This window comes from Rhipicephalus microplus, chromosome X, assembly GCF_043290135.1.
Source record: "Rhipicephalus microplus isolate Deutch F79 chromosome X, USDA_Rmic, whole genome shotgun sequence".
Lineage (NCBI taxonomy): Eukaryota > Metazoa > Arthropoda > Arachnida > Ixodida > Ixodidae > Rhipicephalus > Rhipicephalus microplus.
This window is the reverse complement of record NC_134710.1, coordinates 119066955-119084385: the sequence shown is the minus strand read 5'-3', so window position 1 is coordinate 119084385 and position 17431 is coordinate 119066955. Positions and strand designations below refer to the sequence as shown.

Sequence of the window (17431 nt, the reverse complement as noted above, 5' to 3'; positions counted from 1 at the left end):
ATAGAGCAGTGCAAATTTTTGGCATATAACACCGAATTAATATTCAAAGGCCATAAGCAGTGGAGGCAGTTTCAGGCATGTATATAACAAAAGCACACAATCAGGTCACACAAACGTTTATTAGTACAAAAAGTACAACAAAAGTAAGCAGCAGACACTCCCTTTGTATCTATCTTGGTGCATTTTTTTCACAACACTTGCAATACAACATCAAGGTTCCAGAGCAATGAAACTCAATCACCAATACTAGTAAGGTGTTGTCGGCAAAATCATTTTTCACTGAACTTCAAGCAGTAGCAATTGTATGCCAGAACAACAAGAGAATTAAAACAGTCCTCCCTATAAAAATACGAATGAACATAACACAAAAATTTTCATTCAATTACTGCAGTTTAAACCTGAGCCCCCATGCTTTTAAACAAATGCCTTAAAGGGGTACTGACACAAAAACATTGGCCTCGCATTTTTCAGCTGCAATGTGTTGCTGGGGGCCTGTTAGTCATGACACGACACATAATTTGCTGCAGCACGGGACAGATAATTACAGGCCCCTGACAATTGACCACTTTCAGTATCAGTTTGAAAGAGCTCCAAAAAACGAGAAGCCACCAGGGGCAACTATCGCTACCTAGAGTATGCAGCTCTTGATCAAGTCAGCACAAAGAACTGTGACACACTTCTGTACAGTCCACATCAAGAATTACTTTCGAATAGTAAACCTGACTGCAATGTCGCCAAACACAAAACTTTCAAAGCGTGTGCCACAGCGAAGCACTCCCAAGCAGCCGCCAAGAAGTATAGACTCCGATAACAAACGCAACAAAAAAGGCAGCTATGATGTCATCATAACTTGTTTTATTGACTGCAGCATGGTGACTGAAGGGAAGTAGGGGGTCTTCAAAGGTTTCCCTTCGAGGGTGTCAGTGGCAAGATGCAAACTTCCAAAATCGATTTAAAATACCTTCCAACCTATATTTGCAGTTGATATTTTGCAGATGATATACAAATGCTCACGGGAATCGACCTTGCAGGCTGTCTCAGCCACAAAATTTTGTCAGGACCCCTTTAACCAGTGGGCTACAAACCCATTTTTCTTTCCTTGATTATGGTATTTAATAAAATGCATATTAAAAAAAATAGCACATACAATATGATAGTTGCAATGTTGCAATAACATAGCGACAATGAGCAGTGCTGAAATCATAATTTTACCGAACTTCAAGCACTAGCAATTATATGCAAGGACAAGAAGAAAAGAGTATATGTCACTTTGTGACTTAGGACAATCATAAAAATACAAATGAAAAAAACAACAACAAATTTTCACTCTATTAGTGCGATTTAAACCCGAGTCCCTATGCTCCCTAAGCAAATGTCTTAACTTCCTTGATTATGGCATTTCATAAAATGCACATTGAAAAAAGAATATACAACATATAATACAACAGTTACAATGACGCAATCACATAGTGACAATTAGCATACAAGCCCTTCTAAAGAAAAACTCGAATGCTCATATAATGTGCCACATACCAGTTAGGAGAGCTCTCGAGTTGTACAGAAAAAGTGGTAAGGATAAGCACTTCACCAAGATGGGATACCAGTTTTATCTAGTGTCAATTTAATCATAAATATCCTTAGCACATCTGAACCATATGAGCATGCCGAGTCCCCTCAGTGCAAAACAAATAGACCATTTTCAAGCAATCCCAGAGCCCTCGCAGGCATGGGAAGCACTATGGGAAAAGTGTGTACGTTGAATCGGTCAAACGCGCCAGCTGTTTTCGATCACCCGCTGCTCGTTGGTGCCGTGGGAGCACCGAACAAAAAAGAAAAATTAAGAGGCATCCCCAAATGTTGACTATTACATCCAAAATACTATACATGTCTGAACGCACCTGCATGTATATCTACACATTAAATGCTAAAGGAATGATACAGTCGGCACGCGAATGAATGATCACATGCCGATACATAAGTCAAAACGTGCTATCGTGAGCAGTGGGAGCTGGAACACCAAATCCATAATTATAAATGATTACTTGTTCAACGATTAACAATTAATTGTCCATGATCGGGTTTAACAAAACAGCAGAAAGGTTTTACAGTGTTTAGGTACAGTGATTATTTTATTTTAATTCACAAGTGCTCACTTCTTTGCACTGTGCAAAGAAGTGAGCACATTCTAAATGCGTTTAAAAAGGAACGGAACTAGAATTTATTTGTGAGGTTCCTTGCTATGATAATTTGCTGTTTCTTGGTACCTGATTTTAGGTTGCACGACTGGTTCATCGAAACCAGTGTCTTAATTTCATGTCAGAGCATTCGAATATTGCTAAACGAGGTATTGTAACGTCATGCTACACACGGCATCAAAAAAAAAAACTTGCTCACATAAAATGAGCAGTAGTTTCCAGCTACAAATCGATTGCCTCAAAGAGGCAGGGGATCCTGTGCATTGTTGCATCTGTCTGCAAAAATTGGTTGGCAAGGCTAAGAAAGATAAATATGGATGTACTTTGCCCGTGAATAATGAAGAAGCTACAAATATTTGAATTAATTGATATATGTAAGAGAATTTGTATCCCCTTTTTTGTCCTGCTTTTTATTTGCTCTAGTACAATCCCAACTTGTAGTTATAGTGCCAATGAAGGTTAGTAGACACGTATCGTTCGTTACACATATGGTGGAAGCCCCGCCGCGGTGGTCTAGTGGCTAAGGTACTCTGCTGCTGACCCGCAGGTCGCGGGTTCGATTCCCGGCTGCGGCGGCTGCATTTCCGATGGAGGCGGAAATGTTGTAGGCCCGTGTGCTCAGATTTGGGTGCACGTTAAAGAACCCCAGGTGGTCGACATTTCCAAAGCCCTCCACTACGGCGTCTCTCATAATCATATCGTGGTTTTGGGACGTTAAACCCCACAAATCAAATCATCACATATGGTGCAAGCAACACACACGGCCGTTCAGTGATTGTATCTTATTTTATTAAATGCGGACTATACTTTCTATAGAACTCTTCAAAATCAGAACCTCACATTCTACTCGTAGACAGTGTCAGTGGACATTGGTTCCAAATGTAGGACTGCTCGAGCGTTTCATAGGCAACAGAGTGTATCTATTTTATTTCATTTTTTGCCATAAAGGAAAACAAAAGGGGGATGACACTTCTGAGCCACTTAAAAAATCCTATAGTGAGACTGATGGAAATAGTCGAGAAGCCCTCGCAGCTGAACACTGAAGTTCGCAATTGAATTACGCAGTAATATGTTGCACCTAGCCAAATTCAAGGTCTCTAAGAAGTCCTGGAATGACGCAAGCGGTAAAGCGTGAGGCCCGCATACTTCTTGCCGTTGGCTGCTCTGGCATACCAACTTTACCCGTGAGTGCTTCCGCACTTGTTAGTGGCGATGGTGTGCTTGAAAATGGTCTATTAGAATTGCACACCAGATTTGAAAATTTACATTGTGAACGAGCTAGGCACGGGTGAAATGAATATGTTCGGGCCTACTTGCATGTGTGCACAAACACTGAAAATTTCTGATGCTGATACAAGAGTTGTTGTTGCTGCTTCTCTTTGAACCTTCACCAAATGTTCCATCACTAAGGTGCTATATTTTACTGCTGAGCAGTGGAGGCGCCTGGCTGCAATGTACACTTCGCCTTGTTTCATAAGAATTGTTTCTATAACCGCATATGATTGGTCAGCAAGGCGTACGACAGAACTGTTAGTCTTTTTTTTTGACGAGTAGTTATGGCTCGTGTATACTGTCCCTTTCATAAGCATACGGGTGTACTGCACAAGATCTGTAGAAGCATCACTTCTGTATGGGACACCCCTACCAAAAAGGCGAATGTCTTCAGCAACAACTGTCTTCTGTGTGGCTCTTTTGTCGAGCGACATACAGTAGTCAAGCACTCTCCTGTCTGTTGTTATGCTTGATAGCTTGTCGATCAAGTCCTCAACTTGATGTGCTCTACAAATTTGGTGTGGTACGCCATTTGCAGCTTTTACCATGGACTTTAATGCGCCATTGCCAGCTTCAAACGGGAATGCCGAATGCGCCCACAGTGGGCCCCAGTGCTTGACACTTTTTGCAATGTGCACAAGTTGATGTAGGTTAAATGTCATGCATTTTTTCCCATATATGGCTTCTGCCATGACGTGAAACTCCAAAAGGAGTTCTTCTGCTCGCTGAAAGTGTGACAAACTTATGTTACGTGACAGCAGAATGTGAAGCACCTCAACAAGGCAAGCCCAGTGACTGATGCAAGATTTATTCAAAATTCCTTGCAGCACTGGCAGGCTGTAGAAGAGCACCCAATTCTCAAACTCCTTGGCCTTCCACCACTTTCTTTCTTTTGTTGCTCTTGGCAACCGGCGCACTTCTCTAGGAGGAGCCAGTGCTGTCAGCCTTTCATCAATCGTTCTTTGATGCTTCCCAATATAGAAATCACACTGTGCATCAGCCATCCACATCTCTAAAAACTGCCTCGCCACTCCCAACAAAATACTATGCATATAATCGGGGACAAAACCCCAGACTATATCAAAATGTGGCAAGTTTAGAAGTGGAGAAACTGTCTTCACTCCTCTTTCAGAATGATCCTGTTGCAATGCAGTTTCTGCATCTTCCATAATTTCTTGTTCAGAACGCTCTGGTGGCTCATTCTTCTCTACTGGGTACCTGGTAGTGCCTGCAATGCGTTCCCCCTTTTGCAGACACCAGTTACACCCATAGTATGCATTAAATTGCATGACCCCTTGCATGGGGGCTCTTGCCACTGAATCAACTGCACAGCAAATGCAATAAGCCTTGAACAGCTTCGGCTGTCCTTCATGATCAAGAACAAAGCCATTCTGTGCCAAACCTTCCATTTTCTCTACAAACACATCAAGAAAAATGCTCATATCTGGCTTTTTCTTTCCAAACCAAAGAGCAGCCAACACAAGTTTGTCCCCTCTTTGCATAATGGGCACCTCATTCACCAGTAGCTGTATAGGCCAAATTGAAGTGTTGCTGGATGAAAATAGTGGTGTGCCATCTGCATTTAATGTAAAGCTAATCCTGTGCCCTTCGTCTACTGTAGCAGAAACAAATTTGCGATATAATTCTCCATCACAAATATCAGAAAGGTTACTGCTTTGACTTAAGGGCTTTGTCAGGTCAAGAAAGCTGCAATTCTTTAAAACCTTTCGAAGTTGAGAGGGGACATCCAATAGGACAAAAAATGATTCGCTGTTTACTGAGGAAGCTAGAGCCCAGCCACATTTTTGACAATGACTCGACTGAGCATAGGATTGTGCGACCTCGTGCACTGTCGAACATTTACCACAAATGAAATGAAAACTCATCTCGGTGCCATGCTCTGAAAAAAGCTTGCCAAGCTGGTATCGTGAATGTGGCAGAACAGGTCGTTCAAAAAACATGTTGACCATTTCAATCAAACTCACCATTGCTGTAAAAGACAAATTACTTTTTATGGCATGTTTAAATATCATCAAAAGCATCTCGCCTTTTGAAACGACAATCTTTTCATTCAGGACCTCCTGAAACAAATCTCCAAGTTGTGTCCTGTTTGTGTCGGCATCGGTTGACAAGTTTCCATTGAAAGGTCCCTCACTGTCTATGCCATCAGCCACATCACACACTTCACTGTTACATTCAGATAGAAACACGCCCCGAGTCACGCTGTCCACAGTATCATGTTGAGTGCCCTGCAGAAAAAATTCATTGTAAGGTTTACATGAATACAATTATTATGTGGAAGCATACCATTGTTGTAGGGTCAGTTGTGTCATCACAACTGCCAAAATCTGTGTTGTCATCATCACTGATGAAATGATTTGCACCACATGGATCATACACAGTGGCGGCACAGTCTCCACTGTAATCACCTCCATCATCTATATCTTGCAGATCTCTCTGTCGTTCACTTCGATCACCCGGAATGGCTGGCTGCGGAGATGTCTAGACAAAAAAAAAAATGCATTTAGATAAATCATAAAAATAAATAGCAAAGAATATACTAAAAACATATTTGTCTCTTGCAAATTTTTACACGACTAAAGGATATATACTGTAACTCTCTGTAAAACAAATGTTGCGCCCCCCCCCCCCCGCGCGTGCTTCTTTTTCTTTTATGAAAACCAGCTCCAAGAAAAGGACCCAAGATTTCAATCGTAACGTTGTGGTAAATGAGGCTCAACAGTTTCTCTAATTAAATTTAACTGTGCCTCTTAATTAAATTGAGCACGCATTCTCGAAATCATTAAGCCAATGCTTTAGGAAATTATGTTTGTAGGTGCACTTTCCAGCACGCGTGCACGCACCAACACAAACGTACGTACTTGTTACATTCAACGCACTGCGTACAATATTTGAGACGAAGGCATCCATCTACGTACCAGCGTTCTAGAACATAGGCTGCTCGCTCCATCGGAATCGCTGCCCATCGTCGTCATTATTCGCATGCTGCACAGCACTGTCCGCCGCCAACACCGCAGCGGCCATCGATGTCGCATTTTGCGGTACCGTGTACTCCGCTTGACCGACGGGCGGCCGCGAATCCAGCGGACCTTCATCCGAACTTTTATTGTGTGAGCCATCCTTTATGGATTCCTGCGCGGCAAGATTATTGAGATTTAACAAGGACATTTTTTGCCGATAATCTGATAGAGTCGAGACAATTAAAGAAGTTTACTTACAGTTTTAGCGAGCCGCAGCCTAGCTGATGAGTCTGTTGATCTGGGCACACTGCATACACTGCTTGGATTCAGATACTTTTTATACCTTCCGCGCTTTTTCCGTTTCTTCTGCGGTTCCATCTTGCTAATATGTGGCGGTGACCGCTATGCGCTCGTCTATGTGTAAAACTTGAATGCGCTCTGACCACCACTTGCTCTACACGCTAGATTGACCGACCCACAGAACACTTGCCAGAACACCGACCCACGCCACAGAACGACCACGCTACCACAGTCCTGCGGCCGCAAACATACCAAACATACGTTTGTTTACAATAGCTCACCGCAAGTGGTCAGTGAACGCAACCTAAAAAAGAAAACGTTTTTTTCTTGGCATTTATCACGTCACAAAAGCCGAAAAAAATTGTTTTCGACGTCTGCCGCGCTCACGGAGGCCTCCATGGCCGCGCTGCTGCGTGCAACGAGCCAACAAGCTCAACAATGGCCTCAAAATTGGCGTAACTTTTTTATTTATGGGGGATTTGAATGCCAAATAATAAGTTTATCAAACTATTTTTCAACAGCAATAACATTTTATTTTAGCATCAGTGTCAGTGTCTAACTTATTTTGCTTTTTTAGTTCTAGCTGGGCGCCATCCTTGTCACTTCAGGACGGCCTAACTAGCATCAACATCAATGAGCTTGCAGCAGCTTTTCGGAAAAAAACGTGGTAATGGTGGCATCGTACTGCTCGAGAACGTGTGTAGTGTGTTCTGTGTGTTGTGCGTGATTGTCTGCGGTGTTGGAATCGGAACGTTGCAGCGATGATTACTCACGCTTACGTTCGATACCAGGACGACAAACATTTGGCAATCGTGCCAGTGGAAGACATAAAAAATTTCAATCCGAATGAGGATTATTCGACAGCCTTCTTTATGGTCAAATGGACCGATTCCACCGGCACATGTGCCTACTACCGCGCAAGAATTTTGCGGGTTGGAGGTAAGTTTGTGCATTTTTAAGGCTGCATTGAATTAGTTCGATTGTTTCGTGCTCCACGCAGCAACGATGTGACGTGCGATAAATCGATCGTGTATACGTCAGTGCAGGGCGATTTTCATCGAAGTTCGTGCAATTCGGCAAAATTAAAATTACGTGCCCCGTTTAATGTAGGGGGCTAGAACAGGCAGATGCATGAAAAAACGTAAGTGAGCTAGGCGCTCTAGGTTTCTTTGAACGCACAAATTGTAGAACTTCCTAATTATATTTGCGTACACTCACGTGTACACCCACTCTTTGTCATATACCCAGGTAAATATGGCGTGCACTGTGGTCATTTATGTGATCAAACGACATCAAGCATTTAATTGATTCAGATATATAGCCATTAAATTCGAATGTACACGCGAAATTATGTGCACACATGAATATATTTCTTGATGGTTCACCAATCTTTTAGTTTGCCTTTTCAAACACGTGAGCTTGTGTCATTTGCTTATGTAAAGAGCTTTAACCTTTATATGTATGTATCACAATCTGTTGAGACAGATACGTTTTTCTAGGTTAACATTTCTTGCTACAATCATATTGCTCTCTTGGGCCATGTTGCTTTTATGGTAGTCTTCAGTTACACCGTTTTTCTAGCTTACGACTTGTACTGTAATAGAATGTTGTGTATTCCAGAGTCGGAACAAGACTTGAAGGAAATTGTGTCCCGAAAAAGGGTGCGGGTGAGGCCCCTAATTGAAGATTCTGATCAAGCCAGCGATGGCGACAGCAATGTTGCACCATCGAAGGTATGGTTCACCCTATATGTAATTGCTTGACCAAGCATAAAAGAAAATATTGCCCAGTATTTTATTGCTCATGTTTTATTTTTTAGGAACAAGACAAGCCCTCCGAGAGTAGGGAGCGGCTTTTAAAAATTCTACAAAAAAAGAAAAAAGCTGTGAAGGTCTCACCCTCACAGGAGGCTGAGCTGAATGAGCTCCAAAAAAAAGTTGCAGAAATGCAAAAAAAAATAGATGCTCAGAACGAGGAACTCGTAGAGCTTCGAGGGCTGAACAGAGATCTCCAAAAGGAGCTCCTAGTCAAGATCAGAGAAGGCAAGTCTAATTGGTATATTATATATGAAGTGGTGGCACACACTCTTGGTAGAAGGAATATTCTGTAAACAAGAGTGTAAGAATGATTTAGCAAGTTAAGTTCACGAGGATGCTTTGTTGGGCTAGTTGGTATTGCATCATTAAACTCTACTGCGCATATACACGGGGACGAAGAATGAACTCACGAGGCATATAGTGCTGAACTACAACTGATGCTTAATTTCTGATGGAGCAAAATTATATGGACGTAAATAGCCTATGACAGCACTCTTTGGCCAAGCATCATCAAAAAAGTTTTACAAAACAACACACCATTTTACACACTGCCTATGGCTTATCAGCGTTCAAAAATTCTATGTCCATTCTTAGGTGTCGTGGAAGGGGTCCTCACACCATTTTCTTTCCTGCGATTATATGGGTATAGCGCACCACCACAAGGACACAGAGACACACACTTAGCACTAACTTGCAACTACTGTTTCATTTGCGATCACACATGCTATTTATACAATAACAGTAGACCGGTAAAACCTGGAAAAGATCATGTTAAGATACAGCAGATCTTTTTATGTCCTTGTGGTGGTGCGCTATACCCATATAAATGATGAACCCCAACCAACTAGCCCGGCAATGCGCCTTAGCATCTTTCCTGCAATCAATTTCATACACTTCTGACAAGTGTCCTGAAAGCTTTGCTTCCACAACGCTCTTAAGAAATGAGGTAGAATTTCAGAACATTGATAAGCCATAGGCAGTGTGCAAGGTAAGTGTAGTTTGCTTACTTTATTCTTTGCTAGTGCTTGGACTAAGACTGCTGTTATTGGCATGTTTGGTACATATAGGTCGTTCCATCAAAAATGAATAATCAGATGTAGTTTAGCGCTATGTCTTGTGTCCTTCCTTCGTCCCCATCTATATGTAGCAAATGTACCTTCTAAGCGAATAACCATGTTCCAATGTTAGTTGGTTCACTTCAGTTTCTGATGTGCAATTTTCATGTAGGCTCCAGTAGATACAAAAGTGCAGAGCCTACTGCTCAGTCCCACAGCCCTGGCACCCCTCTGCCACACAGCATGGACATCACTCTTCCAGCAGTTAGCAGCACACCATCCCCCCCTTCATCACCCACCAGAGAGTGCCCACATTCTCCCTTGAAGGCGCAAGCTGGTGCATCAGGCGGTAGCTTGGTGAGATGTTTGAGACTCAGTTTTATTTTAGAAAAAGCTGTGCTTAGTGCCTACATAATGACAGCAATCATATAGTAACTACACTTGAAATCCTCAGCTCATAAGCCTGGCCTAGTTCTTTGACAGGTGTATGTTTTTCTTTGCAAGTGATCCGTTCACTTCCTCATGTTCCAGTTACAGCCCACAAACCATGGTGTATCATTGCCCTAGTGCACTGTAAACCACTAAGGCTTCAATGACTCAGCTGCAGTGTTTCTTCGTGAAATTTGAAGGAAAGCATGCATTAGTTTTATGTGATAAGCAAGAAGCTGTTGTTCAATTACATGCGTTTATTTGTGAACTTCACACAGAATAGTTCTGCTCAATTGAAAACCTTTATATATGGTACATTAAATTTAAGCATTGTGAATGGCACTCATGTGTTACTGCTGCTTTTATTTTCTGCAGGTTGACATTGGACAAGGGCTGCGAATTCCGCTGGAAACATGGCGTCGTGTGCAGGCTCGGGACAAAGATTCTTTGTTCATTAAGGATCTGCTGGTGACAATCTGGGATCCAGCTCAGCTACAAGGACGATCATTGCAAGGTAATTTCCAGTACTTTGAACTGCCAGTAATGCAGTGTTTAAAATTGCTTAATGTATAATGTTCTGCAGGCAAGCATTGTCCTCGTTTCCCAAATCGGCCGAGAAAGGATCCATTGACACCATGGAAGGTGTCTGTCATGCGAAGTGAGTATCAACATATATCCCATTTCGTCAGTGTGTGAGCTCATAAATGGTGTTCTAATGAAGCACCAATAACTAAGTTACCTCACTTTGCACAGTTTACAGTGCTGAAGTTCAACCAAGACCCAGTACTATGCACATATATTACAGCGAAAGCTGTTGTGAGATCACAACTCAGGTCTTGCGCGAACATAGCGAAAAAAACTAATGACACAGTGGGGCTCGAACTCTGGTCCACTGGGTGCCAGCCCAGTATTCTGCCACTGAGCCACGCCGGAGCTTGGGACTTGTTGGCAAACTTGCCTTAGGCAGGCTTGATGTCGAGAAAGCAATTGCGTTAATACGACTTATAAAGCGTTTTAAAACAGCGAAAGAACAAGCAGTTGTCGCACAATGTGAACAGCGTAGTAAGTGGGTCATCCAATGCTCCAACCCATTACAAAATCTTGTTTTTGTTGAGCTATTAACTGTGGCGCATACCCATTTTAGGCATAATTCCTCATCGTTGTCAGTCACTGCATAAATTGGCACAAAATTCCTTGCAAGTGTTTAGCGGATACCACGCTTCTCAGAAGAATGACGAAAAACAGCATAGCAAATGCTGGCCTACTACCCAAATAAATTTATTAATAATGACCTAGTGGGTATCAAGCAAGTGTGCTTGTACTAGTTACCAATGAGTGTTTCGAAAAGGCTCTGAAAGGTCGCTCTTCTAGCTTTCGCTGTGACTGTGCTGTGCCTTCCGCACAGATCTGGTGTTTTTATAGATACCTCTCCCTGTTTGCAAATAATGTGACGTCACTATGAGCACTGTGCCCACCATTCCTTCCTACGGCGCTGGGGCTGGTTGACAAGAAAGTTCCGCTAGCGGGATCTTTCTACATACTAGCAGGGCTGCATGTGTCTGCATTCGTCAGGCTGAAATTTTGGTGAATTGTTGTAGGCTGCCATAGATGGCAGCCATTAAAAAAACATTTTTCCTCTTCAAAAGCAAACGTATTCACGGTGACGGATGCTTTGAGAAATATTGTAATGGTATAGACCTAAATGTACCCAATTTTCGTTGCGACATGTGCATCGCAGTTTTAAACGAGGCACAGCATTGGCTGCAGCAAGGTTTTGAGCTGCTGTGCGAGAGGTTATGAAGAAAATTCTCACTCGTGCCGCAAAATTCTGACCGAAGATGAATGGGAAAAGAAACAAGAACAAACAAGAAAACACTTTGTCGTGTGTTCGGCTGAGGTTAACAAATCCTTGTGAAAATTAAAGCAAAGTTGTCAGCTACATTCCTCATACCCCTCTGAAAATTTATGCATTTTTAAACTCTTTAACTTAATTACATACGTTATCTTTTGCACAGTCACATCACTGCATCTGATGCATACAAGGTATTCGCATACTTACATTGTTCCCTTAAGACCTAACACACAAACTTCTAGTGTGCATCTTCACTTCATGAATATCGAGCAGTAAAGGTACTAAGTATATGTGAAACAAGAATCTCTGCCTTTTACATGAAGTCATATGAGGCCTCTGATAAAACGAGTTATACCTTTATTGGGTTTGTGTACTCGCTGGGGCGAAGCGTATATTTAGCTTTACCAGTGGTATCTTTCAGCCCGGTGATCATGCAATTTTTTTCCTGCACAGAGCGCAAATGCTGAGATGTACAGACTCGCAGATGACCGTGTCAAATGCATATTTACCTTCACTAAAATCTTGAATCAAGTTCTGTAGACAACCGGTCGCTGCCACCAGCCCAAAACAAGCGCCTATGTTTTTGCAAACAAGCCACATCGTTATTCACCCTGCACGTACCACACACAATCTTCTCAGGTTCACCTTTGCAGATGTCAAGATGAACCGATATTGTTGATGCCTTTTAACGTACACTACACTCCACAATAGAGTGCACATTTTCCAAGACGATGCCGCTTTTCCTCGCACAGGCCACCACGTGTGTTCACTTCTTCAAGATAAACAGCCAGCGTGGCAAATATTTCATCACGCAGTTTACCACACAGCTAGATGTTCACTGACATGTACTACAGCTGATGTCGCCATTGTAACATGAAGTTAGGCTTTGAAAAAAGAAAGTAAAGAAAAAAACTTTCCCCAAACATCGCACGACCGTACTGCACTGAGGCACCAGAGGTAATGCTTCGCCAACCACACCTTCCACGTGCGCTAGCGACGTCGCACTGTGATGTACCCTGGTAGAGGTCTATTCTTCTGGGACATTTCTTAATAGTATCACTCATGATGTATGCAGTTTATGAGGCGAAAATACATAATGGTGAATTTCATAGATGGTTAACTGATATTACATTTAAAATCTGTTTTAAAAAAATTTCTCACGATAACTTCATGAATAGATTCATTAGTTCTATATTCTGCATTGTTTTTGTGTCATTTATATCCAAAATGCTTTGCTACCGAAGTAATAATGAGTGCTTTTGATATCTTTTCTGCTATGAGATGCCATTTTGACACCACTGAAGATGCTACCTAAAATTTTCATGTGCAGCTGCCTAAAAACAAAGCGTATTTTTTATTCTATAATGGATTCATTTAGCTTTATGTTAATAATTATACCTGTGTATCTTATATATGTTTAAATGCCTTTTTTTAACAGCCTGCTACAAGCGTCGCTTGGAAAAGCAAGGTTTCCCAGACAGTGCGGTCCAAACGCTCATGAAGCGAATGAACCATTATGTTGGAGAGAAAATCGCAGACATCGACAAGATGGCAAAGAGGTACACCAACCGCAATTTTGTTTTGCAATTTTTTTAACTTCAGTAGTAAACAAATTTTGGCTTGATAAGTTGGGGCTCTACTTCAATGTGTATTGAACCTAAAGTGCATTTAATTCCACTTTTCATTGTGAGCCACTTTTTTTTTAACTGTAATGAAACTAGCCTTCATGCAAATGCTGTTTGTTTATTGTTTCTGCAGGGTGCAGCGTGACTAACCAATGTGGCTGTAGCAAAGTGCTGGACCTGCATGGCAAGATACCGCATATTATGTTTGTAAATAAAAGATGTTCTGTTTTACAATAATTGCATTTTTGTCAAAGGTGTCTACATGCATTCATTAATCAATACGTCCTGTACCATTTGAGCCAATTGGCATATAAACAATTGGTCCAATTGGTTAGATGCCAATTGGTCATGCCATACTATACCATTTGAGCCAATTGGCATAAAACCAATTGATTCCATTTGTGAATTATACACAATTGGTCCAATTGGTGTTGGGCCAATTGGTGCACAACCAATTGGACCAATTGGTTCTATACCAATTGGTGTAAAACCAATTGGTGTAAAACCAATTGGTCCAATTGGCTCAATTGTGTACTAATTCACAATTGGAACCAATTGGACCAGGTGGAAATTTTCCAATTGGTTTCAATTGCTTTTTTTAACTGGGTATATATATATCCTTTGTGTATTTTTTGTATGTTGATGAAAGTATCATACTGAGGTCAATATTGATTGGCAATGAAGTTTTACAAGACTGAGATTTATTGTAGAAATCAGCAACACAAAGTCACACATTGAGCAATACCGAACTGTATAATTGTTTTATCTTAAGCTCGTGAGGCGTGGGAGAAAATGCTCCTTTTTATTTCGTAAACGCTCACGGCATGGCCGACTAGGTAGGGCAAAATGAGGAATTATAGCAGTCAAAGGCGCGCACAGAGTTCTCGATGGGGGGTGAGGGTGTATCGATGTCTCACTGCTGCCCCCCCCCCCTTTCACCTACTGACAGCTGGTCGAGTCCGAAAGGCTTCGCAATGAATATGCAGTGATGACAATGAAGCGATTACATATGTTGGTTCTCAGAATGGCCTAGCCTTTGGTCCTCAGGTCTGCGGGGATAAAAGAGGTTATTAAGCTGTAATTCTCGAATGCAACATCAGTGGCCCTGAGCCGCCATTATCGTCAAAAACTTGCATGGCAATAACCCTTCACAAGACACATTGACGGGGCAAGTCCGAGAGCGCAAAGGTATGGGGCAGGCTTTGGGGGGGGGGGGGGGGGGCAGCCCTGCGCCTGGCTTCCAGTGTGCAGAAGGGTGGGTGGGTGCACACAAGTGCAGATGAAATGTATTTAAGGCGCGTGTATAACGGGCTCGCGCTTCTCCCTGTGGGTAATTATGCTTCAGCTAAAAAAATTACGTCAGTAATCAAGATGAACGCGCGGGTTCGACGACAGCAACCTCTCGCGAAGTGGTGTGCCTTGTTTGAACTTTTGCAATAGCTATACGGCCATCCGGACAAATTTTCACGCAACGTAGTCGTTGTCCTTATAGATAATGTATATAGTGCGTTCCACGAGCGGATAATGCATTATCTTTCGATCCGCGCATTCCCATTTGAGGGCGCCGCTGTGGCCGACTGTGCCGGCATAGGGATGCGTGACGGTGCCTGGAGTTGATGGGAAAGGGGCCGAACAACTGAACGAGGCAGCCGGGGCAATCGTGTTGCTACCGGTAGCCGTGAACTTGACCGTGAAAACATGCCACCGGGCGGTCAGAGTGGTGTGACGGGTCGGCGATAAGCGAGCGAGATGTTTTCTAGTGCAGCTTTGATGCCGCCGGCCGACCACGGCCTCGTTGAAGCACGTGCAGCCAAGGTGCCGTTAGCCGATAAGCGGCCCTGACCGCCCCGAAAGGGAATGTGGCCGTGAGGGCGCTGTGTTTACGGCGAGCGCCGAAAGAGGTGGTTGCACCTACCGACGTCGGCACTTTTGCCGCCGCAGAGCACGAGTGGCACTCAACGCTGAGAGGCTTGTTAGCCGGCCCCACTTTGGAACCACTGCGGTCCCTCCCTGTTGGCATGTCGCTAACACGATGCAGGGCCTCGGTGCCCTCGGCCTATAGAGCGCGACGACGTGGTACGCCAACTGCGGTTGGCTGCCGCCTCGATAACGTCCAGCGCTTCCGTTTATCAAAACCCCAATCAAGATTAAGGGCTGCATCAGCGCGCTGGCAATTGGTCGTTCACGACGGGGGGGCTTTATCTTTTCGGCTTTGAGTTATTTGCGGCGTAAAGGACAACGTTCCGCCTACATTTTAAATTTATCTGGCGCTCCACTTTGGGGCCCGGATCACTTAGCTATACATAATTAACTGTGTAAATCAATTTTCTAAATTAGCGTATTTTGTACGCTGTAGCCATGGCTATTGCGTACGAAGGTGCTATTACATTCGGCACAGAGCATTGATAGCTGCCGTGGACATAGAATAATTCTATGTGAAATTCGGCCGGCGCCTCCATCTAATGGACGCCGAGAAATGGCTCCTTGTTCCTGAAGTCAAACTGTAGATCTCGCACTATCAATGATACACAGTATTGTTCCGATATCCTTTGATAGGCGGAAACGTGGCAATGCGTAAGGTGGATAATCCGCGGATTCAGGTATACGTCTCCGTTTCGGTTGGTACTGTGGTTACGATGATCGGCTGCTGAACCGGAGGTGGCGGGTTCGATCCCAGCCGTGGTGGTCACATTTCGATGGAGGCGAAACGATAGAGACCCGTGATGTTTAGAGCACGCTAGCGCAGGCCGAATGACCGACATTTTTGGAACTCTCCATGACGGCCTGCCTCATAGTCTTATCGTGGTTTCGGGACGTTAAGCCCCGGATAATATTGTTACTTTAGGTGCAGGATTGGGGCCAGTGGAAGGAGTACGTCACGGAGGGCAGCTCATTGGGTGTTGTGATGTGAAATCAGGCTATTCGACTACGCATACCTAGGATCGTCTCTATAACGCGCGAGACAAAGAAGAAAGTTATACAGATATCTGGGAAGGGTCTTAATTCATCCTGTGCATTACATTGGACATAAATGTCAGCTAAGTCCCTGTACCTGTGCGCGCACATGCTCATATTGTGAAAATAAGTCTAGTTTACCTGTTGAGAGCGCATTATAGAAACAATAAATTATTGCGTAGCGCATTGAGACTGGCATAAGATACATGGATTTTGCGTTTTATACTTTCAGCATCACGCGGTTTGCTGTATTGCTAAATAGCTGCGCAAGTGGTGTTAGACAGGTAATGGGATTGTGGGAATTTGTCGATCGTGTAGCTATGAAATATCCACCGTATAGGCGTATACATAGTTCCCCATCAGCCCCATTAATGGAGGGGGGGGGGCAAAGACTTTGCCCCCCCCCATTGGTGGTATCCATAGGCAACGTACTTAATTATAGAGGAAAGAGAAAAAATGAAGTCTTACAATGACCGGCTTTTGGTCCTCTGCTTTCCTGAAGTAAATATGGGAAATAAATAGATCTTGGAATAAAACATCAGGGCCTTCTGCCGCCATTCGTCAAAAACTTGCGTTTCCATAACGCTCCTCTTCAAACAATGATGCGCTAGCTAGGTCCGACTGAGTAAAGATGTGGGGCATATCCCCCCCTTTCCCCCGCGCGCTCCTGTTAAGTGATCTTGGGGGAGGCAGATGCCCACCTGCACCCCTCGTGAACACGGCTATGATAGGCACTAAGCCGCCCCCATACATGTATAGACGGGTCCACTGTTAAAGGCAACACCGGAGCGCATGTTGTTTGCCCGGCGCCATCGCCGGCCCGCTGATGGCCGCGCCTGTTGGCCGCACTTCAGCTCGTCGTGAAGCCAGCCATCGCCGCACTTTAAAACGTTTCCGCAGGCAGCATTCCCACGCTCAGGTGGGGAGCTGTGCAAAGGTGAATAGAAATT

At 43.4% G+C, this 17431-nt stretch overlaps 3 protein-coding genes across 15 annotated transcripts in view; 1 reads left to right on the top strand and 2 right to left on the bottom strand.

Moving 5' to 3' along the window:
• Positions 1 to 17431, bottom strand: part of LOC119176365 (uncharacterized) — a 218696-nt gene that overhangs the window by 57715 nt on the left and 143550 nt on the right. For 3 of the 13 annotated variants that reach the window (XM_075877514.1, XM_075877511.1, XM_075877506.1), the window contains one exon: positions 14206 to 17408. The exons of 8 other annotated variants lie outside the window; for them this stretch is intronic. In XM_075877514.1, the coding sequence (XP_075733629.1) occupies positions 17397 to 17408 (12 nt within the window). In that variant the 3' untranslated portion in view covers positions 14206 to 17396. Of the gene's footprint in view, positions 1 to 14205; positions 17409 to 17431 lie in introns of those variants that run through there. 2 more of the 13 variants (XM_075877515.1, XM_075877509.1) reach the window with 1 other exon arrangement.
• LOC119169612 (uncharacterized) lies at positions 101 to 7147 on the bottom strand. Its single transcript, XM_037420653.2, has 4 exons — positions 6707 to 7147; positions 6407 to 6620; positions 5775 to 5969; positions 101 to 5716 (listed from the first exon to the last, which is right to left on the bottom strand). The coding sequence occupies exons 2-4, from the start codon at positions 6605 to 6607 to the stop codon at positions 3458 to 3460; spliced, it is 2655 nt and encodes an 884-aa protein (XP_037276550.2). The 5' UTR covers positions 6608 to 6620; positions 6707 to 7147; the 3' UTR covers positions 101 to 3457.
• On the top strand, positions 7387 to 13763 carry LOC142775714 (uncharacterized). The gene is made up of 8 exons (XM_075877504.1): positions 7387 to 7687; positions 8369 to 8481; positions 8568 to 8790; positions 9793 to 9977; positions 10425 to 10563; positions 10633 to 10707; positions 13340 to 13460; positions 13660 to 13763. The coding sequence occupies exons 1-8, from the start codon at positions 7510 to 7512 to the stop codon at positions 13673 to 13675; spliced, it is 1050 nt and encodes a 349-aa protein (XP_075733619.1). The 5' UTR covers positions 7387 to 7509; the 3' UTR covers positions 13676 to 13763.